The sequence below is a fragment of the Schistocerca americana genome, chromosome 2, assembly GCF_021461395.2.
Source record: "Schistocerca americana isolate TAMUIC-IGC-003095 chromosome 2, iqSchAmer2.1, whole genome shotgun sequence".
Classification (NCBI taxonomy): Eukaryota; Metazoa; Arthropoda; class Insecta; order Orthoptera; family Acrididae; genus Schistocerca; species Schistocerca americana.
This window is the reverse complement of record NC_060120.1, coordinates 32,556,373-32,581,200: the sequence shown is the minus strand read 5'-3', so window position 1 is coordinate 32,581,200 and position 24,828 is coordinate 32,556,373. Positions and strand designations below refer to the sequence as shown.

General features: G+C 43.1%; 1 protein-coding gene across 7 annotated transcripts in view; it reads right to left on the bottom strand.

The window, feature by feature from the left end:
* LOC124589717 (inward rectifier potassium channel 4-like) overlaps positions 1-24,828 on the bottom strand; it is a 705,609-nt gene that overhangs the window by 101,905 nt on the left and 578,876 nt on the right. For 2 of the 7 annotated variants that reach the window (XM_047131585.1, XM_047131583.1), the window contains exon 7: positions 5,892-5,965. The exons of the other annotated variants lie outside the window; for them this stretch is intronic. Coding sequence is in view for 1 of the 2 variants with exons in the window: in XM_047131583.1 (XP_046987539.1) it covers positions 5,951-5,965 (15 nt within the window). In the remaining variant the exon portion in view is untranslated. Of the gene's footprint in view, positions 1-5,891; positions 5,966-24,828 lie in introns of those variants that run through there. 7 annotated transcript variants of the gene reach the window in all.

Below are 24,828 nucleotides of genomic sequence, written 5' to 3'. Positions count from 1 at the left end.
AGAGTTTACATATGTGAACAAAGTGCGTTGGCGATTTCAGACACTAGACAGACCGTCAAAAATTATAACAATTGCAGCGGAATAGAACACGACCGGAAAGTGAATGGGAAGACAATGGAGATTGGGAATCCGGTTGGGATGGGAGTGGCAGATGACAAAAAAATGGCTCTGAGCACTATGGGACTCAACTTCTGATGTCATCAGTCCCCTAGAACGTAGAAGTACTTATTACTAACTAACCTAAGGACATTACACACATCTATGCTCGAGGCAGGATTCGAACCTACGACCGTAGCGGTCGCTCGGTTGCAGACTGTAGCGCCTAGAACCGCTCGGCCACTCCGGCCGGCGGCAGATGGCAGTTTTACAAGTAACACTGCGCGGCAGTTGCAGTTTTCTTGGGTAATTTTCAGACTTTTTAGTGTCACAGACTGGTAAGCAAACGCTTTAGGCAAATGTTGACAAACCTGCAGAAACTGTAAAGAGCGTAGAACTGAGAATCTGTGTGTGACAGTAAAGAAAACGCGGCGGAAACCAGTACGCGAATTTAATGTACTGCCTGACAAATTGAAGGGCGTATCTCTAAGGACGAATCCGCATTTTGGAATAGGTAAAGGTGTAGTGTCTGCCTCTCGCGGCTTTCTCCGTATTCTTTTAGGTTAGCCCTCCGGAAAGGTAAGAAGTACCGAGTGTAAAAAACAGAATTTGTTGAACAATTTTTCGTTTGCTCAGAGAAAGAGAATAACTAGTTCTATACACCGAGCAAAGATGCGCAGTGGTTAAAACATTTGCCTCTCATTGGGGAGGACTGGTGTTCAAAACCCGTTCGGCCAGTTCGCTTTGGTTTTATGTGGTTTCCATAAATCTGTTAACGGAAATGCCTGGGTGGTCCCTTTGTAAAGGAGACGGCCGATCTCCTTCCTCAAACCGAGCTTGTGCTCCGCCTCTAATGACTTCACCGTCGGCGGGATGTTAAACGCTAATCTCGTTTCTGTTTCCATGCAGAACGACAGAAGACACTGCCGCCCTTATCTCCAGACACACATACACACACCTCTTGTACGGGATGTAAACAAATGCAGGAAGTCAACGAACTGCAGACGCAGCGTCCGTGAGGTAAATGTTTGCAGACGACGTGCTCCACCAAACCAGTTTATGCATGCACCTCCCTGGTGGCCACTGCATGAGTCCATCTTCCCAGCAGTGGCCACTGAATGTGCTGCGGTAGATGGTGATCAATTATTCATTGCTCCTTCCTCGAACACTAATACACTCCAATGACACGCTTACCCATACAATGAGCCAGATGAACTGATCATATCAAAAGAAAGTTACGTTTTCAAATAGTGGCTAGACTGCTGTGTGGTTCTTAACACATGCACTAAGCAAAGGCTGTAATTTGCGATACGAATATACATTATTTATGTTTTGCTGTAAGACGTGTAAGAATGTGGAGGAGACGAGGGAGGGAGCGGAGGTGGGAGGGAGTCACAAAATAAAACAAAACTAAGGAGTTCGGATCTGAAATTCGGCCAGTGATTCAATTTCTGAATGCCTAAAACATGACACCAGTGAAAAGGACCGTAGAGTGTTTGTAGTTACGCCGACGAGTAAATCAGGGGATTAGTGATTTGTAGATAGGCGCCGATTTTAGTTTCGTGACGTAAGAATGTTCATGGGGAAGAACTAAGCGGATGGGCGTCAAAAGTGAGTGAGGAACTGACAGGAAATGCCGGTGGTGGGGTTACAGAGGACAAAAGTTTTACAATGATGATACTTTAACTTCCGTGACAGACAAAGTCATTAAAAAAACTCGTCGACTGGTTATCGTAGGAGGCAGCTTGCTATGAACAGGATACCCAAACCTGGCCCTCACTACGATAATTATCTCTGCACTGGAAAAGATTACATGTCAAAACAATGGGAGGTACTCACTTGCATAAACAATAAACAGATATGTTAATGTGTGTGTGTGTGTGTGTGTGAGAGAGAGAGTAATTTCCTACGGCATTCGCACTTCCAGTTAAATGGACGACAGACATCTAAGAATTTTATTAAGTTTTTATTAATTCATACAGTTTTTTTAGATAGTTCATTTATCATCCGTACACGTCTTCTCGGTCCCATTTTTTTTCAATATTCTGTCCCTGGTTGCCCCCGGAACGGTACGAAATAATAAAAAGAAGGAGAAAAGGACAAGAACCCAGGCATCAAAACACATGAGCATCTAAATTTTATAAGTGCAAAAGCGATAGAAAAATAAAAGGGAGCAAAGCAACGGTTGTAGAGAGGGAAATAAAGAAATCAGTTAAACAGTGGCTTATGTTCTGGCACGGGAAACACAGGGATATACAACGCCTACCTTAAAGTCTTGAGAAATGTTGCCACGTGCGCTAACATACGAATAGCGTGACAGATTTCTATTTGGTTACACTGATGAACGTCGTAGGCAGAAGTGACGAGCGAAAATAACACAAAAAAAGTCGAAGAGATGAATACTGTAGCTGTGTGTTTTTTTTATTTTTTCTCTCTCAATAATGTATGAGAGCAATAGTAAGTGTGAAATTTTATAACGATAGTCTTGTAAAGCGTTCCATCATTGTATCTTGGAGGACCATCTCAAGGTTATAGCGATCGGACAAAAAAGTTCCATTGATGATGCCCAGAGCTGACGGTTTGTACGAAACCATAGATGACCTCATATACTGTCAATAAATCATGGTTGTTGACTGAACATTGTCTTTCGGGTCCAGAGAAGTTGTCCTTACTGTTACTTGCTAAGCTAAAGACGAAGAGGGAAAGGACATTGAGAACCACACTCAGAAAGTGGCGTGAGAAGTAATGATTTCGCATAGAGAAGGACTTACAGTTGCAGCATGATGGTGAAAAATGCAGGTCCTTGACCATTCTGTTACTCCGGAAGGCCAGAAGGACGAAGCTGGCGGTGTGGTCAATACAGACGGAATACTGTCTTTCTGTGTTGTAGTCAGTCATGAATAGTTAATAGTTTTGTTTCTGAACTTTCATTTGTCCTAACTTCATTTATGGGATACTACTATTTACTACACTAAGAACACAAGCGAAGATTTTATACAAATATCGCTGTTACATCCAAGAAAAATCGACGGCAGTTAGGAAGTACCGTATGCTTAGAAGGATACAATTTTTGCTCAAAGTCCTGTAAACGTCGTTTGCATTTACGGTGACAATAACTTACTACGATTCCATTGTAATTCCGGAAGTAACTAAGATTCAATCCTATAAAAAGGTATCTTTAATTTCTTGACCTACATGGATTTCTTTTACTAATATTATTGTATTGCACATTTCGGTGTGTAAACAAACTGAAAGCGACAGCAAGGGAAAAAATCTCTACTTTTTCGTAAACTGCGTTCAAGAACCGGTTAACTACAGTTGGCTGTACGAGAAAAAATGAAAACGTACGTTTAGCGTACCTACACTACGCTCACAAGCACACAAACAGGCGCGTCTCATACGTAAACGGCCTGAGTGCGAAATCACGTAATCCTGGTACAAAAGGAATATCTTCTGCTGTGCACTTCACGCTGATTTAAACAAACAGCAACCACACTGCGTGTTCCACAGGGAAGTGTAGCACGACAATTACTCTCCAAGTTACGTATTAATGGGCAGCAATGTTAGATGCAACGTACGACTTGAGTATCACCAGTTGCCAGGTTACAGTGCGGTAGGAAGACTGCCATGAATGCAGAGAAGTGTAGAAGTTGTGCACTTCTTGAAACGTAGAAAATTACTCGCTTTTGACTAACTACCCTATAAATGGACGACAAGCGAAGTTAGTTATGTCAAACAAATATGTGAATCTATCTTTTGGAATTTTTAACTCAGTCCCTGTTCTTGCAGAAAAACAGTATCGAATTAAAGACGGGTCCACCTTTTTGCAAATACACAATTCACGTGTTTCTTTAATACCCAAATGGCTGGTTTTTAATTTCCTGCGAAACGTCTTTTTGTTATTGTTTGTATTTTTAAAATCACGTTTCTTCTGTTAATTGGTGTATTATAAGTCTTGCTACTTTGCTGTGGCTTGGACACTGGTTGCACTGCACAGTTTACGTTTTTGGACAGCTGTGCAGTGAAACGTGTGTCCAAGCCATAGCAAAGTAGCAAGACGTAGAATACACCAATGAACAGGAGAAAATGTCATTCCGAACACACAAACAGCATCAAAAACACATAATGAAATGTAACACCTACAACCGTCGTATTGATGTTATTTTGTTACATTGTAACAAGTTTCGGTAACTCAACATACCATCTTCAGATCTTAACTGACGCTGAGGGGGTGAAAACCAACCGTACACACGATCATATCATTGGCCTCCACCTATGAACTGGCTCCCGTAGAATGATGTAAAAGTGAGTAAACAACATAGCTTTTACAGTATTCTATGGAAGCCAGTTCATACTTGGAGGTCACTGATGGGATCGTGTATACGCCTAGATTTCAACCCCTCAGCCTCAGTTAAGGCCTGAAGATGCTGTCTTGAGTCACAGAAACTGGTTGTAATATAACAAAGTAACATCGAAACGACGGCTGTAGATGTTTCATTTTATTACGTAAGTGAACGACCGAAGTCCCGCAGACCATCAGCCACAAGGATGGACATAAAAAACAATGAAAACACGTTTGGCAGGGAAATAAAAAGCAGCCACAGCGCAGGAAAGCCAAATACAGGCAAGATGACGTGGATTAATTTAAAGCTATAACTAATTTCGGTTTACGGCCATGAGACACAAACAATGTAAATAAAAGGAAAAATAAAAGAAAAAGACCCACTGAGGATGCCACAATTGTGGTGAGACATGTTGATGTATTAAAGAGAAACATTAACTGTGTACTTGCAAGAAGGTGAACCATCTTTGATTTATTACAAAAATACGCGATTGTGACAATGTGTACTGTTCTGTAAATGGTGTAATTACACAGATTCAGGCTTGTGTAACAATGAAAAGCTTCGGTTTACTGGTATATGCAGACACATTTCTCGGAAAACGCTTGCACTAGGTGTACAAGTTTCCAGCTAGAGTAAGCGATATCTTTTCAAGGTTCGAGCTGTAAAATCCACTGTAGCTGATGGTGTGGCGTCGTTGAGTTTGCGTGTAAAATGAAATTGATAACAAAACAGAAGAAGTAACGATCCGTTAATTTAATGTAACCAAGGAAATTTCATTTCCTGGCAGATACAGATAAGTGTATGTCATAAACTTTTTAGATGAAAGCACAAGTTTATAAAACGTTTTTCTTTGAGGGAGGTGTATCCTTACTCCTGAAAACAACTGGTCCACAAAGCAGAGTAGCGAACAGTCACACGCTGGTTTGACCCGCGATACAGAAGCACACGTGCCGAAACACATGTGACAGTAGGAAACCGTAGTTCTGCAAAAACTTGCTTCAAAAATTTCGAGAACCAGTTTTATCATACAGATGCTAGGAATATTCTGCAGTTCAGCTCATACTCCTCTCATACCGATCGGACAATATTCAACTCCTTACTGAACAAAAACTTTCTGGTTACTCTCGACCCTGTATGGTACAGGCCGAAATAAAAAACACCCTCCGCCAGACATCTCACAGTGATCTGCAGAAAGGCGTGCCGTATTTCCGCACGCAGCTTTCGCAGTGGAGAGCGGGCACGTAAACAAAGAGCGGCACTTGTTGCCGGCCACCTGTTGCTACTCACCGGGACGACGGGTGTGCGCGCGCCGTGCGGACCGCGTGCAGACTGCGGAGCGGGCAGCCGCCGGCGGCTCGGCTCGGCACAGCCGGCTCAGGCCGCAGCCGCAGAGGGGGGAGCCGCGGCAAGCCACGCCACGCCACGCCACGCGCAGCTTTTGGCGCCGTCTCGTTCGGCCGACCGCCTTCATCCTAGCCGCTTCGGCTGGCTCGCTCCCCCAAACCGCCCCTCTAGCTCACCCGGTCCTGTTCGTGCATTCAAAACCGAGAACCTACGCTTAGCTACACCGTGCTGGAGGGAAGATTCAGAGTCTGATTACTAAAGTAGCTATCAAAAAAGTGCGTCTAAATTCTACAGATCTTTTCTGAGTGTACATGATCCGCAACAGAAAAAGTCGTCACTTCACCGGAATCTTTTTCCTACTTCTAGCATCGCCGATGGGAAAAGAGGAATATGTATTGGTGGAAAGAGGATAGAATGCATAAGATTTGCTGATGACATGGTATCAGTGTGTAATGGTACTTGAATTACGGCACCTCACCTGAACCTATCGATACCAGCAATATTCTACTGTGTTTCTGTAAAGTAGTTGACATATTTCTGAGACAACATTCAGATTTGATTTCATTAATGTAGAGGTACTTTGATACATCGATATGTTTATGTTGCAATGATATTATTCTTATGTGTAATCTTTCTTTTGTCAGTATGATCCTTGACGTACTTGTAACTCTTGATTTTTGGGCGCGTAAGCAGTTGTTAGAGAGTCGGACCTTGAGAAGGTCAAGTCTTGGACGTCATGTTGAAAAGACCCATATTTTAGTCAGCTTATAAAATGTGAACTTTAACAGTGAGGAAGATGTTTTCAGGTATGTTTTCTGTTGTGAAGTGATGTTTTGTGTGTTACGTGCTATGGCAACAAAAGCAATAAAAAAGAAGTGTAACTTAAATTCGGAGTGCTGATTATTTTTTTACATCACCATTGTGCTAACTTTGAAAGGTCTAATCTTCAAGAATGGTTTGTGAAGCGCATCTACAAAACTTTTGAATATAGCAGAATAAAACCTAGGCCTCTTTGCATCTGAGCTTGGAATCACCACCACCTAGATTTTCGACGATTGAGCCATGATTTTACACCGAGACCAGCGTGGGAAACACAAAAAGATGAGTGCCTAGTTTATTCATTATTACGTGAAATGACTTTATTAACTGTGCTCTAATGACACCTGCCACATAATATGACTGTTATTGCCCGAAAATGCAGTATTTAGCAGCGTGAGCAACACCACAATCGTTATTAAATTTTGACCTTTGTTGTGGTAGGGTTGTTAGAAGTGGCAGAAAGTGAGCGGACAGTGAATAACATGCTGAAAGATCTGAATGAAGCTTGTGTGGAATATGGGATGCAAATAAACACAGCAAAAACAAAGAGTATGGTCATCAGTACAAGACGCAGACTGTCCAATATAAAAACAGGACAATCTACCATTAGCCAAGTAAGTGCATTTAAATATCTCGGAAGCACAATAATTGAAGACTTGAGATGGCACCAGGAGGTGAAAACTCGAACTGCCATAGCGAAGGGGGCATTCAACAGAAAGAGGAGACTCTTATGTGGCAAATTAGATAAAGTACTAAGCAAAAGCCGTGGCAAATGTTTTGTCTGGAGTGTGGCACTATATGGGGCAGAAACATGGACTCTGAGAAGAGAGGATGAAAAAACGTTAGAAGCATTTGAGATGTGAATGTGGAGGAGAATGGAGAGAATAAGCTGGATTGAAAGAATGAGTAATGAAAGAGTATTGGAAAGGGTTGGTGAGAGAAGATGTCTGCTGAAGGTTGTAAGAGAAAGGAAAAAGAACTGGTTGGGACATTCACTGAGAAGGGAGTGCTTGCTAGTACATGCTTTGGAAGGATTGGTTTGTGGGAAAAGACAGAGTAAGAAGGAGATACAAGAAGGTAGACGACATAAAGGGAAGAGGAAATTATGCAGACGTGAAGAGGACGACAGAAGACCGGACAGCCTGGAGAACTACCATGTGGAAATCCGCCATTAGGCAGAACACTGATGGTGGATGATGAGTATGCCCGACGCCTGCCTCCATTGGTGGACGATGCGAGGTTACGATACTGCAGCAACGAGTAACACGTCCAAGGCAGAACAGACTGATACCCTACGTGGCGTTGAATAAAGTGGACCCCGGGTTTATTCGTCAAGCAAATATTATAATGGGCGATTAAAAAGTTTCTCTGGGGGCATTGCTGCGGCGCATATGGAACGTAGCTCGAGTGCGATGGAGGTATACAGGACGAATAACCTAAAACATGCACAACAAATATTTCGATAATGGAAGGCGCTATTGATATGCAGATTTAAATGGTAGGCAGGGGCCCGCCTATTCAGTCCATACACAGAGTCTTATTAGTTCCAAATGTGTATTTGTTTAGAAGAGGTACAAATATTTCAATGGAACATTGCTTATTGACAATACCACAATTAAAGTACACTAAATTAGAACGACAGTGGTGTTTGTTGCAGGAGTGTAGTGTAATTCGATTACGAGATATAGTAGTCTGAATATTGTAAACACCGACAGTCACGTTGAAGAGCCTAAGAAAGTGGTGCACCTGCCTAAAAATATCGCGTAGGGCGCCCACGAGGACGCAGAGGTGCTGCAACATGGCGTGGCATGGACTCGACTAGTGTCTTAATAACCGCTGGAGAGAATTGACACCATGAATCCTGCAGGGCTGTCCATAAATCCGTAAGAGTACGAGAGGGTGGAGATACCTTCTTAAAAGCAAGTTGCAAGGGACCCCAGATATACTCAATAAAGTTCAAGTCTGACTGGGTGGCGGCCAGCGGAAATGTTCAAACTCAGAAGAATGTTCCTGGAGCCACTCTAGCAACTCTGGACGTATGGAGTGTCGCATTGTCTTGCTGGAATTGCCCAAGTCCGTCGAAATGCCCATTGGACATGTCGTATCTAGACGTATCAGGGGTCCCATATCACTCCAACTGCACACGCCCTACACAATTACACAGCCTGAACAGTTCCCTGCTGATATGCAGAGTCCATGGAGTCATGAGGTTGTGTGCATATCCTAACGCGTCCATCAGCTCGACCAGGCAACATGTTTCCAGTCATCAACAGTCCAATGTCGGTGTTGACGCGCCCAGGCGAGGCGTAGAGCTTTGTGTCGTGCAGTCATCAAGGATGCACGAGTGGACCTTCGATTCCGAAATCCCATAGCGATGATGTTTCGTTGAATGCTAGCACTTTTTCATGGCCCAGCATTGAAATCTGCAGCAATTTTCGAAACGGTTGCAAAAAAATGGTTCAAATGGCTCTGAGCACTATGGGACTCAACTGCTGAGGTCATTAGTCCCCTAGAACTTAGAACTAGTTAAACCTAACTAACCTAAGGACATCACAAACATCCATGCCCGAGGAAGGATTCGAACCTGCGACCGTAGCGGTCTTGCGGTTCCAGACTGCACCGCCTTTAACCGCACGGCCACTTCGGCCGGCAGAAACGGTTGCACATGTGTTCGTTGGACGGTTCTCCTCATTCGCTTTTGGTCCCGTTCTTGCAGGCTCCTTTTCCGGCCGCAGCGATGTCGGAGATTTGATGTTTTACCGGATTACTGATATTCACGGTACACTCGTGAGATGGTCGCACGGGAATCCCCACTTCATCGCTACCTCGGAGATACTGTGTCCCATCGCGCGTGCGCCGACTATAATACCACGTTCAAACTCACTTAAATCTTCATAATCTGCCACTGTATCAGCAGTAGCCGATCTGACAACTGCGCCAAACACTTGTTGTCTCATATAGGTGTTGCTGACCTCAGCGTCATGTTCTGCTTGTTTACATATTTCTGTATTTGAATACGCATGCCTATACCAGTTTCTTTGGCGCTTCAGTGTATGTGTTTCCCGTCATAGCACAAACAAGTGTGAATTTCACGTCGGTGCAACCCTACCCAAATATAAATGAGTCTGCGGAGATGTTGTGCTGTTAAATGGAATACTGTGTAGGGCAAACGGGATACAGAGGTGAATGCATTACCTGTGTGTGGTCTAACACGTGAAGAACCAACGTATCCTCAAAGCCTGCGGTAGAAATGACCACCACCGGCGTCAACAGAAACTTGCAGTCAGCCATGTAAAGATTAGTGCACACGTTCCAGTATTTCAGCGGAAATTACAGCGCAGGCAACATTAATCCGCCGTTTCACATAATCTGTAATTGTGTGAAGAGGCTGACATCTATTGGGATGCAGTTTTGAACGTGGTTGTCTCTCGGCAATCTTATGTAAGTTATAATGGAGAAATAACAGAGCCAACCGGTTGCTAATAATAGTTTAATGCATTTACCTAGGTTTGGACGCTTCTAAAGATATCTTCGTCAAAATGAAAAATTTAAAAGCCGTAAAGTTACATTGCGGGAAGGCAATAGTCAAAGTTTAGAGTAAACATGCTCCAGTCAAAAATTAAAAATTAGAAACTTTCCAGCCTTTGGCACGCAAGGAACTGCATCAACTGATGTTAGAGGCGACGTAAAGTCCTTGCGTTGCACGCTGGCGTGTGTGGCCAGCATTACGGATTACGAACCGTTCCACCAGCTCACTAGCAAGTAATAACCATTCACATGGCTCGATATCCTCTGACAATTGTTAAACAAACATTAAACAATATAAAGAAATACAGTTAGTCCTAAAATGCGTATTATTATGTACTCAAACTGAGAAGCAGAATGTCAGTGAAGTTACTTATTTTCATTCGGTAAAGTTCGTTGGAATTATGTTATTCGGTAATTCATCGTTAAGGAAGGAAATTTAAATAGCCCAGAAGAATGCCAAAGAACTGTGCACGGTGGTATGTTTGAATCATCGTTTAGAGCGATGTTTAAGAACTTAGCGTTTCTAATTACTGCAACCAAAGTGTAATGTACTTAACACTCTCATGCGGTTTATCGTATTATGCAACGTTGTTCGGAGGAATTACGATTAATGATGCCCATAGCTGGAAGAGTAGAATTAAAGTGGTCGTCTGAAATTGGTTAGGTCAGGAAGGACTGAATTAAACTACTATCAAAATCTTTAACAGTAAACTAATGACATTAAGTGCGTGACAAATAGCAAAGGTAAATTTGAAAAGAAACCGAAAAGGGTTCTGCAGAGCTGCTCCAAAGACACTATGAAGAATTTTGTTATGAGCTTTTAGTTTGGCCATATACTTAAATATTTACTTCTATTACTATGCAACATATTTCCACACTTGCAGAAACTCACCTGTAAACGATGAAAATGCAGCCTTGTTTTTATATAACTTACGTTAAATTTGCAAAATGATTTGTTCCTCGTGTTTAGGACACACGGAAGAAGTAATTAATGAAAATGAACTAATATATACCATCCCCAATTTGTTCTCGTGATTGATTATTCAGGCATTGACAATGAGAAGCAGTTTGAAAGAGACAACAGTATATGAAACGTTACCGGACACCCCTAAGCAATGCGTAACTGACCACTAGCTGTCACCAGAGGTGGGTGTGCCAGTATAAAAGGAGGAGGGAATACTTTGATTTTAGCACAGAAGCAGTAACTGGGCATGAAAACTCAATGACTTCGAACATAGACTCGCCACTGGATGTCTCGTCAGTACTAAATCCACCAGAGACATTTCAGTTTCTTCTGAGGCTGCCAGGTGGACTATAAATGATGCGTAATGATACAATACCAATCGTCGTTATTTATGTTTTATATTTAGGCTACCAATTTCGACGATATATTACGTCATCTTTAGGCCAATAAAGTGGAGATTATAACAGAGCAATAAGTACATATTAAAATACAGAGCGTATTGTCTAAAAGATGCAAGTGTTACATATTAATTTACATAATTAAAAGAACTCAGTCTTTATTGAAATTTACATGATACAACGTAATATATACTATCAGAAATTAATTAGTTATTCATGCATACTGCGAAATCATCAGTAACCTAATGGAAGTGTTCATGAATCAGAAGTGTCAAAGTAATGTAACCATCTGTCTAGTATATCCATTGTCTGTAAAAATGTATGGTTATATGTGGCAGACTCTACTGGTTTTTGTCAAAAGTAAAAGACGGGTAAGGGGATCACAAACATATGTAAAGTAAGTAACAGGATCATATATCAGATAAATTAAAGGGGGGTACACTATAAGCAATGGTTCTCTTTATAGTAAGTATACACAGATAAACGATACATTAAAAAGGCATTACACTTATTGAAACACCATATCTGTACTCAATGATTATTAGACAGCACTCTGCAGGGAGGATCCAAAACAACACTCTAGGATGATGACTGTGAGAAGTAAAAAATAAAAATATGAAAAGTAAAAACTAAAAAGTAAACATGTGTCAAAAAATGGTTCAAATGGCTCTGAGCACTATGGGACTCAACTGCTGAGGTCATTAGTCCCCTAGAACTTAGAACTAGTGAAACCTAACTAACCTAAGGACATCACAAACATCCATGCCCGAGGCAGGATTCGAACCTGCGACCGTAGCGGTCTTGCGGTTCCAGACTGCAGCGCCTTTAACCGCACGGCCACTTCGGCCGGCAAACATGTGTCCATCCATGTAATAAGACCATGTATACCACAACCGAAAAGTGGGTATTGCGTACGTTAACTTTTCAAAAAGAACACCTTTTTCAACAGTAACAGAAGGTTTTTATGTTTCTAATTGTAAGAATACTATTTGGAAGATGGGAAACCAACATCAGTTATTTGGGCAGAAATTTCCCAACATCATACTTCTGGTGAGTATCTATGGAACGAAGATAATTAACAGTAGTCTCGTTATAGGAAGTCGCGAAATTAACAAATATACTATTAGATTAAGTCGTATGGATTTACTTTTTACAGTCACCATCCTAGAGTGTTCTTTACATATGTTTGTGGTCCCCTTACCCGTCTTTTACTTTTGACAAAAACCAGTAGAGTCTGCCACATATAACCATACATTTTTAGAGACAATGGATATACTGGACTGATGGTTGCATTTTTGTAACACTTGCATCTTTTAGACAATACACTCTGTATTTCAATTTGTACTTATTGCTCTGTTATAACCTTCAGTTTATAGGCCTGAAGATGACGTAATGTATCGGCGAAACTGGTAGTTTAAAAATAAAACCTAAATAACGGCGATTGGTATTGTATTATTGACCAGCCGTAGCCCCACACTCCAGACAGAGGATGGAGTTATATGCATAAGTGATGTGATTCTGAAATAAAAATGGCCCTGAGCACTATGGGACTTAACTTCTAAGGTCATCAGTCCCCTAGAACTTAGAACTACTTAAACCTAACTAACCTAAGGACATCACACACATCCATGCCCGAGGCAGGATTCGAACCTGCGACCGTAGCGGTCGCGCGGTTCCAGACTGTAGCGCCTTTATGTGATTCTGAAGTGGAAGCGCGAAATAATAAGCCGCAGGTAAACCAAGAGCAGCCAGACCTCAGACACGGACGAACAAGGACTATGGGGCATTGCAGATGACGGTTGTAAGAAATCGCGTAAAATCAGCGGGGCGACCACTCGTGTGCTTAAAGTGCTGCCAACATTCCAGCTAGGACAGTAACTGTGGGGAGGGAGTTAAAAAGATTGAGACAATCGACAATGATCGAGCAGCTCCTCATAAGCCGCATATACTAAGTGTAAAGTCCGAGGCCACTGGACAGTGGATGACGGGTGATTTGGAGGGATGAATCAGCTATAGCTTGTGGCAATCCGATGGAAGTGTTCAGGGTTTGGCGACCACCTGCAGAACACTATCTGCCAACACGTGTAGGCCGACAGTGATGTGCGCAGGAAGTCGTCTTACGGTACGTGGTTAGGGTGTAGTCTTCTTATTACACTTAAGAAAAAGCTTTACATAGAACGATGCGAACACATTTTTGAGCATTGTACAGGGTGATTCAAAAAGAATACCACAACTTTAGGAATTTAAAACTCTGCAACAACAAAAGGCAGAGCTAAGCAGTATCTGTCGGCGAATTAAGGGAGCTATAAAGTTTCATTTAGTTGTACATCTGTTCGCTTGAGGCGCTGTTGACTAGGCGTCAGCGTCAGTTGATGCTAAGATGGCGACCGCTCAACAGAAAGCTTTTTGTGTTATTGAGTACGGCAGAAGTGAATCGACGACAGTTGTTCAGCGTGCATTTCGAACGAAGTATGGTGTTAAACCTCCTGATAGGTGGTGTATTAAACGTTGGTATAAACAGTTTACAGAGAATGGGTGTTTGTGCAAAGGGAAAAGTTCTGGACGGCCGAGAACGAGTGATGAAAATGTAGCACGCATCCAGCAAGCATTTGTTCGCAGCCCAGGAAAATCGACTCGCAGAGCTAGCAGAGAGCTGCAAATTCCACAATCAACTGTATGAAGAGTCCTACAAAAAAGGTTAGTTATGAAACCTTATCGTCTGAAATTGGTTCAAGCACTGTCTGCAGCTGATAAGATTAAAAGAATCGATTTCTGTGATTTTATCCTTGCTCAAATGGAAACAGATGAATCTTTCGTTTCAAAGATTGTGTTTAGTGATGAAGCAACTTTCCACACTAACGGGAAAGTCAACCGTCACAATGTCTGTATATGGGGCACTGAGAATCCGCGGGAAACAACTCAGTATGAACGTGACTCGCCTAAGGTGAACGTTTTCTGTGCCATTTCAGCCAATAAAGATTTTGGTCCATTTTTCTTCGAAGGTGCTACTGTAACTGGACTACAGTATCTGGAGATGTTAGAGAGTTAGCCGTTTCCTCAGCTCGAACAAGAAGCACAACAATTCATATTTCAGCAGGATGGAGCGCCACCACATTGGCACTTATCTGTCCGTAACTACCTGAACGTCAACTACCTGAGGCGATGGATCGGCCGCCAGGCAGCCCGTGACAGAGCACTTCATCACTGGCCTCCAAGAAGCCCTGATCTTACCCCCTGCGATTTTTTCTTATGGGGGTATGTTAAGGATAGGATGTTTCGGCCACCTCTCCCAGCCACCATTGATGATTTGAAACGAGAAATAACAGCAGCTATCCAAACTGTTACGCCTGATATGCTACAGAGAGTGTGGAACGAGTTGGAGTATCGGGTTGATATTGCTCGAGTGTCTGGAGGGGGCCATATTGAACATCTCTGAACTTGTTTTTGAGTGAAAAAAAACCTTTTTAAATACTCTTTGTAATGATGTATAACAGAAGGTTATATTATGTTTCTTTCATTAAATACACATTTTTAAAGTTGTGGTATTCTTTTTGAATCACCCTGTATACTGCATACATTAGATGAACACTTCGGAGACTCTGTCAAAAAGAAGCACCTGTGAGGCGGTGGTTTGTGAACAGTGGCATTCCTGAAATGGACTGGTCTGCCTGTAGTCCCGATCTGAACCAACTGGAACACCTTTGGGGTGAGTCAGAACGTCGACTTCCCTCCAGATCTCAGCGTCGAACATCAGTACTTTCTGTGGTTTCGACTCTTGAGGAAGAATGAGCTGCCATTCCTCCACAGACTGTTAGACACCTCATTGAAAGTGACCCTAACAGAGTTCAAGCCACCATAAATGCGATAGCTGAACACATCCCACACTAGTGTCCACTAATAGATGTCCAGATGCTTTCGATCAGAGAACTTCGAACATAGGGGTCATAAGAAACCTCGCCTTGTTTTATTCACTTCTTTTTCTCACCAAATGTTGCGAGACTAACGTAATTTACGTGTGGAATAATCTCGGTCCAACAGTGCGCGCTACCCAACCAGTAGCGCACGGTGTGTTCCTGTTAATGATGATCGCGCTTCTGACAGTGTGTGCACTCAGCAGCCACTTCCACCCGCACACTCTGCGCCGCGATGTTGCTGTCAGGTCCTGCTCGTCTGTGCACGCTGGTCGGCCTTGCCGAGTTGGCGCCAGCGTCGCTCATAAAAATTCCTTGCAGGGCCATAGCTTCCCACCTGCTCGATGGCCGTGGAATTTACAACTGCGGCCATCGCCCTTTCAACATAAGACAACACGCGTGTCGTGCCACGTGAAGCGAAGGAAAACAGCTTTGAGTTCGGCCTACAGGACGTGAAAGTCTTTAACTAACTCCCAGGTTCCTTCCGCAATCTCTGAAATTATATCTTTTCGGGATGTCTTTGGAACACCTTCTCCTAGACGAGCAATCACGACACGAAGCATGTTCGTCTTCAGTATGAGAGTTGAGCACACGCGGTGTCCGACAGGTTCGAGTAGTGCTGAAGAATAGAGTGAGCGCGTTCCTTGATAACAGCCCCATTCTCAGTGAATTTAAATTTAGAGGTGTTTCTGAGCTGCGCAACAAGACGTTTTGTATTTTAAAATGGCATTAATTTTTCGCCATCACTGATTACTTGCTTAGACCCTAGTGATGGGTGCATTCATTGGCTGCTACGTGTGCTGGTTGACACTGCAGTATTTTCCTAGTGAAGTGCGCACACGTTGCATGGATTTCCTTAGGAAGGATTCGCTAATTTGCGACTGAAAACTCTTGAATTCATACTAAACGCGCAGTAACTTTCAACACGTGTACCACTGAGACGCACTCTGTAAGCATTCAAAGAGGAATGTCACCTTCCGTTGGAAAACGAGTCTTGCATTTCACTGGCGTAAAAATAAATTTTGTTGAATTAGAATTTTCCTAGCTCTCTGACTGTGAACAGATTTTTTGCTGTCTCTTGTCATAATTGTTCGAGTGATTTTATTTTATTTTATTTTATTATCCCTGGTATGAAACGTGAGTCGATACTAAGACAATTACAGGTGGCTAAACGTTCTGTATTACGTCAACTGACACGTAGTTTCTGTTACGTTTTTCTGCTGAGTAAGACGTCGTGGTTCTAACACTATGTTAGTATTCGAAACAAAGAAAATTAAGTTTAACGTTCTGTTCACGATAAGGTCACAAGAGATAGAGCACAAGCTCGGGATGAGGATAAGGAAAGAAGTCGGCCATATTTTTTACAAGCCCGGCATTTGCCTTAGACGGTTAAGGGAAACTATGAAAAATTTAAATGTGTGGGAGGGGGGGGGGGGGGGGGGAGGGGGGCTGGACAACGATTTGTCGGCCTAGAAACCAGTGTCTTAACCACAGTACCAGGTCATTTGATGGTAATGGAAGTAGGGAAGATCGAGGTATAACGTTCCCTCGGCCATGGCTATTTCCAACGAGCCATCCTAATTCAAGAGGGCGATTCGGAGAGCTCATCCCCTACCGAAAGCAGGCCAGTATTTTAGCCACAAACGCAACCTGTGTTCAGGGCGAAGTAGACAAGAGACAGTGCGACGTTGTTGTTGTTGTTGTTGTGGTCTTCAGTCCTGAGACTGGTTTGATGCAGCTCTCCATGCTACCCTATCCTGTGCAAGCTTCTTTATCTCCCAGTACCTACCGCAACCTACATCCTTCTGAATCTGTTTAGTGTATTCATCGCTTGGTCTCCCTCTACGATTTTTACCCTCCACGCTGCCCTCCAATACTAAATTGATGATCCCTTGATGCCTCAGAACATGTCCTACCAACCGATCCCTTCTTCTAGTGAAGTAGTGCCACAAACTTCTCTTCTCCCCAATCCTATTCAATACCTCCTCATTAGTTATTAGATCTGCCCATCTAATCTTCGGCATTCCTCTGTAGCACCACATTTCGAAAGCTTATATTCTCTTCTTGTCCAAACTAGTTATCGTCCATGTTTCACTTCCATACATGGCTAAGTGCGACGTTATATAGTAAAAATTTTGAAATGATGGATCAGAAAAATTCTGAAGCTATTGTCGCGCCAAACGCTTGTGAAATGTAATGATAAATACAGATCAATTACGGCACGTAGAAGAGTTTATATTTAGACGGTATTTTCCCTGTCCTTGTCGACTAACGCCAAAATTGCTTCTTCTGCGTATTGAAAGTAATATTTCACTGACGGATAAAGCCGGTGATATTTTCCAATTTATTCATTTCACACAGGATTCTGCGTTTTACAAGAGTTCATTAATATGTAGAATAGGTTCGAACAAGAGAAGAATGGAACAGGTAATTGGCTGTGACTATTCCAAAGGTGTTCACAAATGGTTCAAATGGCTCTGAGCACTATGGGACTTAACATCTTAGGTCATCAGTCCCCTAGAACTTAGAACTACTTAAACCTAACTAACCTAAGGACATCACACACATCCATGCCCGAGGCAGGATTCGAACCTGCGACCGCAGCAGTCCCGCGGTTCCGCACTGCAGCGCCTAGAACCGCACGGCCACCGCGGCCGGCAAGGTGTTCACAGTAACTGATTTAGAGTAAGTTAAATGACACGCTCAGGTCAATAAACGAATGTTTTTTTGGCGTTAAAACTGACGTTATCAGACGTAATGACAACATAAAATACAAATTGTAACTAGCAAGGAAAGCTTTTCTGAAAAAGAGAAACATGTTTACGTAAAATGCAAATTTAAGCGTTGTGAAGACTGAAATGAAGTGGGAGCGAATCGTATACGATAAACTGTACAGGCAAGAAGACTTTTGAAAGCGTTGTACAGAAAAATTCTGTAGACTAGATGGCTAGATGGGGTTACTAATGAAGAAGGGAGAAAAGAAATTTACGGCACAGCTTGACTTTAAATGAGGAATCACTTGATACGACACCCCCTGAGGCTTATAAGAATGGGTAATGTGGTATTTGAGAGAAATATGGCTACTAAACAATTGTTGATGGAGGGTAGGCTGGGAAATAGTAAATAAGTTCAGATGCATATACCTGTACACTGTTGGAGTTATATGTGATGAAGAAATCTGCACAGGATAGACTAGCACGGAGAGCTGCATCAAAGCAGGCTGCGGGCTGAGTATTACCACTGCGTTTATCGAGCACTGCAGCATATCATTCGACAGCGAGTCGATTTTCCAATTCTTTGAACCCAGTCTATCCCCGTCGTTGGCACGTTTATTTCCCTGTCTTTGTTACTATTATCATGAAACTCTTTTCTTATTTATCTAAACATAATAACATGTTACCAGGATAAAAAGTGTTGTGATGTATCTTACCCGTCATACACTATTCCTAGATGGTCAGTAATTATCAAGAGTCACGACCCAATTAGTTAAAAGTACCTACCGTCAATACGAGGGGCGTTCATTAAGTAATGCAACACATTTTGTTTGTGAAAGCAAGGTGATTTTATTCGGGATTCCAATGCACCATGGTATTATCCACTCTTTGGCTACAAACCCCTTTCAATGCGACGGCCTGACGTGACTTTACTGGGAGGACCTGTGTGCCTGCATGGTGCACTCTAATTGTCGACGACGAAGCCAATGTGTTGCTGCATCAATAACCTCCCCATGATCCACGTATTGCTTCCCGCGGAGTGCATCCTTCATTGGGCCAAAAAGAAGGAAGTCGGAAGATGCGGGATCCGAGCTGTCAGGTGGATGGAGGGCTTAATAAAACTGGTTATTGTGAAATAAAATGCACTAACCGAGCTTGAATGACTCATTGCCATGTTAAAGACTCAAAACTCAGAGATCCAGTGCCAAATAGCTATACGAAAATGTATGATGCCAACGAATACACTGAAGAGCCAAAGGAACTGATACACCTGCCTAATATCGTGTAGGGCCCCCGCGAACATGCAAACGCGCCGCAACACGACGTGGCATGGACTTGACTAACGTCTGAAGTGCTGCTGGAGGGAATGGACACCATGAATCCGTAAGAGTACCAGGGGTGGAGATCTCTTCTGAACAGCACGTTGCAAGGCATCCCAGATACGCTCTATTATATTCATGTCTGGGGAGTTTGGTGGCCAGCGGAATTGTTTAAACTCGGACGAGTTCCTGGAGCCACTCTGTAGCAATTCTGCACGTGTGGGGTGTCGCATTGTTCTGCTGGAATTGCACAAGTCCGTCGGAATGCACAATGGATATGAATGGATGCTGGTGATCAGACAGGATGCTTAATTATGTGTCACCTGTGTATCTAGACGTATCAGTGGTCTCATATCACTCCAAATCACATGCCCTGCACCATTAGAGAGCCTCCACCAGCTTGAACAGTCTCCTACTGACGTGCAGGATCCATGGATTCATGAGGTTGTTTCCATAACTGTACATATCCATTTCGTCCATACAATTTGATACAAGACTCGCCCGACCACGTTTCCAGTCATCTACAGTGCAATGTCGGTGTTGACGGGCCCAGGCGAGGAGTAAAGCTTTGTGTCGTGCAATGATCAAGGGTGGTACAATATTGGGCCTCCGTCTCCGAAAGCCCATATCGATGACGCTTGTTGAATAGTTCGCAGGCTGACACTTGTTGATCGCCCAGCACTGAAATGTGCAGCAATTTGCGGAAGGGTTGCACTTCTGTCACGTTGAACGATTCCCTTCAGTCGTCGTTGGTCCCACTCTTCCAGGATCTTTTTGCGGCCGCAGCGATGTCGGAGATTTGATGTTTTACCGGATTCCTCATATTCGCGGTACACTCATGAAATTGTCGTACGGGAAAATCCTCACTTCATGGCTACCTCGGAGATGCTGTGCCCCATCGCCCGTGCGCCGACTACAACACCACGTCCAAACTCACTTAAATCTTGATAATCTGCCACTGCAGCACCAGTAACCGATCTAACAACTATGCCAGACATTTGTTTTCTTATATAGGCGTTGCCGACCGCAGCGCCATATTCCGCCTGTTTACATATCTCTGTGTTTTAGTGCGCTTCACTATAACAGTTTCTTTGGCGCTTCAGTGTATAAACACTTCATGTAATTACTATGATTATTATGGATTTCTGAAAAAGATAGGCAATCATAAACAATTGTTTCTACTTTATTTTAATAATGTATGTTCCAAAGATGATTTTGCATGAATAGCCGGCCGAAGTGGCCGTGCGGTTAAAGGCGCTGCAGTCTGGAACCGCAAGACCGCTACGGTCGCAGGTTCGAATCCTGCCTCGGGCATGGATGTTTGTGATGTCCTTAGGTTAGTTAGGTTTAACTGGTTCTAAATAAGTTCTAGGGGACTAATGACCTTAGCAGTTGAGTCCCATAGTGCTCAGAGCCATGAAGAGAGCCATGAATAGATCAATATATGATAGGATTTTCTTTTCTACGTTTTGTTGTAGGTAAATTTTCCGTCTCGTCCAGTACGAGTAGGACGTACGAATTATGCACGTGTGGAGCTGGCATTGTGATTGAATTTAATTGTATTGTGAAGTAAATTGACTAAAAATATATCTATTCGATAGCAGAAACTCAACCAGTGTCCGTATTATTTAAGAAAATGAAGCGAAGCATCCTCTAGACCGATATACGAAGCTGCGTTTCGGAATTTAGTGTGGTCATGGATTACGAGCCTGCAACTTTCGACAACAAAGGTCAATTATAACAGATGAGTACTGTGAAAACTAAAAAGTTTGCTTGCGTCGCCATCTCCTCAGCAAGCATAGAAATTCTTGCTATGTAAATAAAGCCGCCTTTCCCTGCTGCCACTTAATTTATTTTTCCCAGACGCGTTTCGCCTTTTCCTTGTTCTAAGGCATCATCAGTGGGATCTTTAACAATACAGTTTTGTGCAAGAAAATTACCTCATACAGAAAACCAAAGCAGAAAGGATAACCCTGTCGGAAGATCAAGTACACATGCCAAGCAATTCATTGTTTACACTAATAGATAAAAGAATTGAATAACGCTCCGAAATATAATATAATAATACCACCCAATATAATAATAATAGCACCCAACATCTTTACATTCACTTATCCATGAACCCCTCCACAGAATACTGAAAACAAAAGTTAAATCAGCTGTCACCAAAGCTTTCACGCTGCGCGGGATTAGCCGATCGGTCTAGGCGCTGCAATCATGGACTGTGCGGCTAGTCCCGGCTGAGGTTCGAGTCCTCCCTCGGGCATGGGTGTGTCTGTTTGTCCTTAGGATAATTTAGGTTAAGTAGTGTGTAAGCTTAGGGACTGATGACCTTCAGCAATTAAATCCCGTAAGATTTCACACACATTTGAACATTTTGAAAGCTTTCAACCACTCGCCAGCAGCTAGTACATTCATATTCAACACATACAATTCACACCACCAACCTCCAGGTCTCTCTCTCTCTCTCTCTCGTACACAAACACACACGATACAAACAACATGAACTGAACTTAGTTTTGAACATATACTTCGTTAGGTTGGCAACAGGTACGTAATCACACCAAAGAGGAGGAAACGGGTAATGGAGTTGCAATATTTACGTTGCTGAAAGCAGTGTCCGAGGAAATAATTACATCGAGTCGCAAAAGAACAATAGTACACCACAAAAAAGAAGGAGAAACATGGTGAACACTGTGAAAAAGGTCAGAAATCATAATTGTGCTTACACATCGATAATAAAGTGGCAGTGCGACCTCCAGACCAGATGAGAGGAAACGCGGGTCAGCAAATCCTAAGTAATTACTTTTTTACATAAAATCGCGACATGAACTGTTTAATAATCTAAAAATAACAAAACTGTATCGTTATAGATCTCACTGATGAGGCCTTAGAAGAAGAAAAAGCCGAAACGCGTCTGGGATAAATAAATTAAGTGGTAGCAGGAAAAGGCTGTTATATTTACAAAACAAATATTACTATGAAAACTGCTCACTTACATTCTACCGTTGCTACCTCTCTTTGTAGTGTGGCCATATCTCAGGGTGCCAAATGCTGTGAAATTGTGACCAGCCACCCAGATTTAATCTTACTTCAGAATTAATGAATCGACTTTGGGTTATAAGCGGGTGGTGCTGTTTAGAAGACGAACGAACAATCCAGTGAAGTTTCGTGAGCTCCTCTCGGTTGCGCTGAGGTGTGTGAAGCCTTGTGTTGTCAGTGAAAGAGGAGAAGTTCGTTTGCTTTTTTGTGGCGACGAATATAGCGAAGTCGTTTCTCCTGTTTCCTGAGGATAGCTCAATAGACTTGAGAGTTGATCGTTGCGCCATGAGGGATGACATCAGGCAGGCTCACCCTGCAACACGGTCGCCATGACTTTGCCGGCTGAGGATGCTGTTTTGAACTTTTTCTTCGGAAAAATTTTGGAAATTTGTGGTAAGTTCCTGTGGGACCAAACTGCTGAGGTCTTGTTCAAATGTCCAAATGTGCGTAAAATCTTATGGGACTTAACTGCGAAGGTCATCAGTCCCTAAGCTTACACATTACTTAACCTAAATTATCCTAAGGACAAACACACACACCCATGGCCGAGGGAGGACTCGAACCTCCGCCGGAACCAGCCGCACAGTTCATGACTGCAGCGCCATAGATCGTTCGGCTAATCCCTGAGGTCTTCTTTCCATAGGCTTAGACGTTACTTAATCTAACTTTAACTTATGCTGAGGACAACACACACACCCATGCCCGAGGGAGGATTCGAACCTCCGACGGGGGGGAGCCGCGCGAACCGTGGCAAGACGGCCGAGACCGTGCGGCTACCCCGCGCGGCTTTTCTCTTCGGAGTAAAGGTGGTGTGGCGCCACTCCATGGATTGCCGTTTTGTTTCCTGTTCAAAGTGATGGACCCATGTTTCATCGCCTGTGGCGATGTTCGAGAAAAAATTGTCAAGATCGGCCTCGTAACGTGCAAGCAATTCCGCACAGTTGGTCCTTTATGATCTTCTGTTTGGATGCGGGAAACCCAGCGGGCACACATCGCTGAGTATTCCAGCTGCTGGCCGAGTGTTTCGGCACTACCAGCGGAGACATCGAGTTGAGCAGCGACGCGTTGCATTGCGATCCTTCGGTCTCCTCCAGTGAGAGTGTCCGCACGTTCCAGCATTGCAGCTGTGTGCCGGCCGGTCGGCACGCGCGAGATTGGACAGGTTTGCGCGATCTTGTTGTGATGAAGACGGACACCTCTCCCAACGACTCACCGTGCTTTTGTTCACTGCTTCGTCTGCCACACCTGTGTGCCGGCCGGCCGGCACGCTAGAGATCCGACAGGTTTGCGCCATCTTGTTGCGATGATGACGACACCTCCCCCAACGACTCACCGTGCTTTTGTTCACTGCTGCGTCTCCGTAAACATTCTGCAAGCGCCTATGAATATCTGCGGTGCTCTGGTTTCCCGCCAAAAAAACTCAATGACTGCTCTCAGCTTGGAAAACACTTCCGTTACAGACGCCATTTTTAAGGCTACGTACAGCGCCGCCATCCAGCGGAACGTTATGAAACTACAGGGGCTGAGGCCTGAATGTTCCACCATATTCCACAGCAAATTCCATATTTTTTTCAACCGAAACTGACCGACAAAAAAATGTTGCATTACTTATTGAACGCCGCTCGCAGTAATTTGTATTAATGGACATATACTCTTTTCTGCGCCAGAGCATGCTAAATTGCGGTGACCAGAAGAAGATAATGGGTAGCCCATGCTAAGTACCGCCTTTTTTCCACCGTTTCTATGCGTTCGACTTTTGTCGGTTCACCACCGTCCTAGGTTTAATTTTCTCCTTTTAGTGAACAGACCATATTTTGTTTTTGATTTTTATATTTTCTCTTAGGAAAACAATTTCAACGTTGAGCATACTGTGTTTACATAAATCGAAGTGGCTACTTTTCTGTCTGCCATAATACATAACTGAATATTTTTCAACTATGGATACTGATCTCTGTTTCGTCTGTGCCTGCTATTACCCTACTATTTCGTTTCTCTGACTGACTCGAGACCACTTTCGTGCAGATTTCGAGTAAAGAATGGAACTGTTAAGCCGTGGCGCCGCAGTGATAAACATTTTATTCAAAAGCATTTAGTTAAAGTGATTTTCGAATTCTCGAAGAAACTACACGACGTTAGCCAGAAGGATATGTAAACAAAATTTTTATTCAGACGTAATCTCGTTCAGTAAACATTGTTCACCGAACAACGGAGAATTTTAGAAATTACTAGAGTACAGACAGGGGTCAAGGAATAGACTGGAGTGGAAGACATAAGTGAGAACGCAATGAAAACGACATCGATCTGAGTGTACGCGATAGATGGACCAAGGTAGTTCTTTGTTGGATGACGA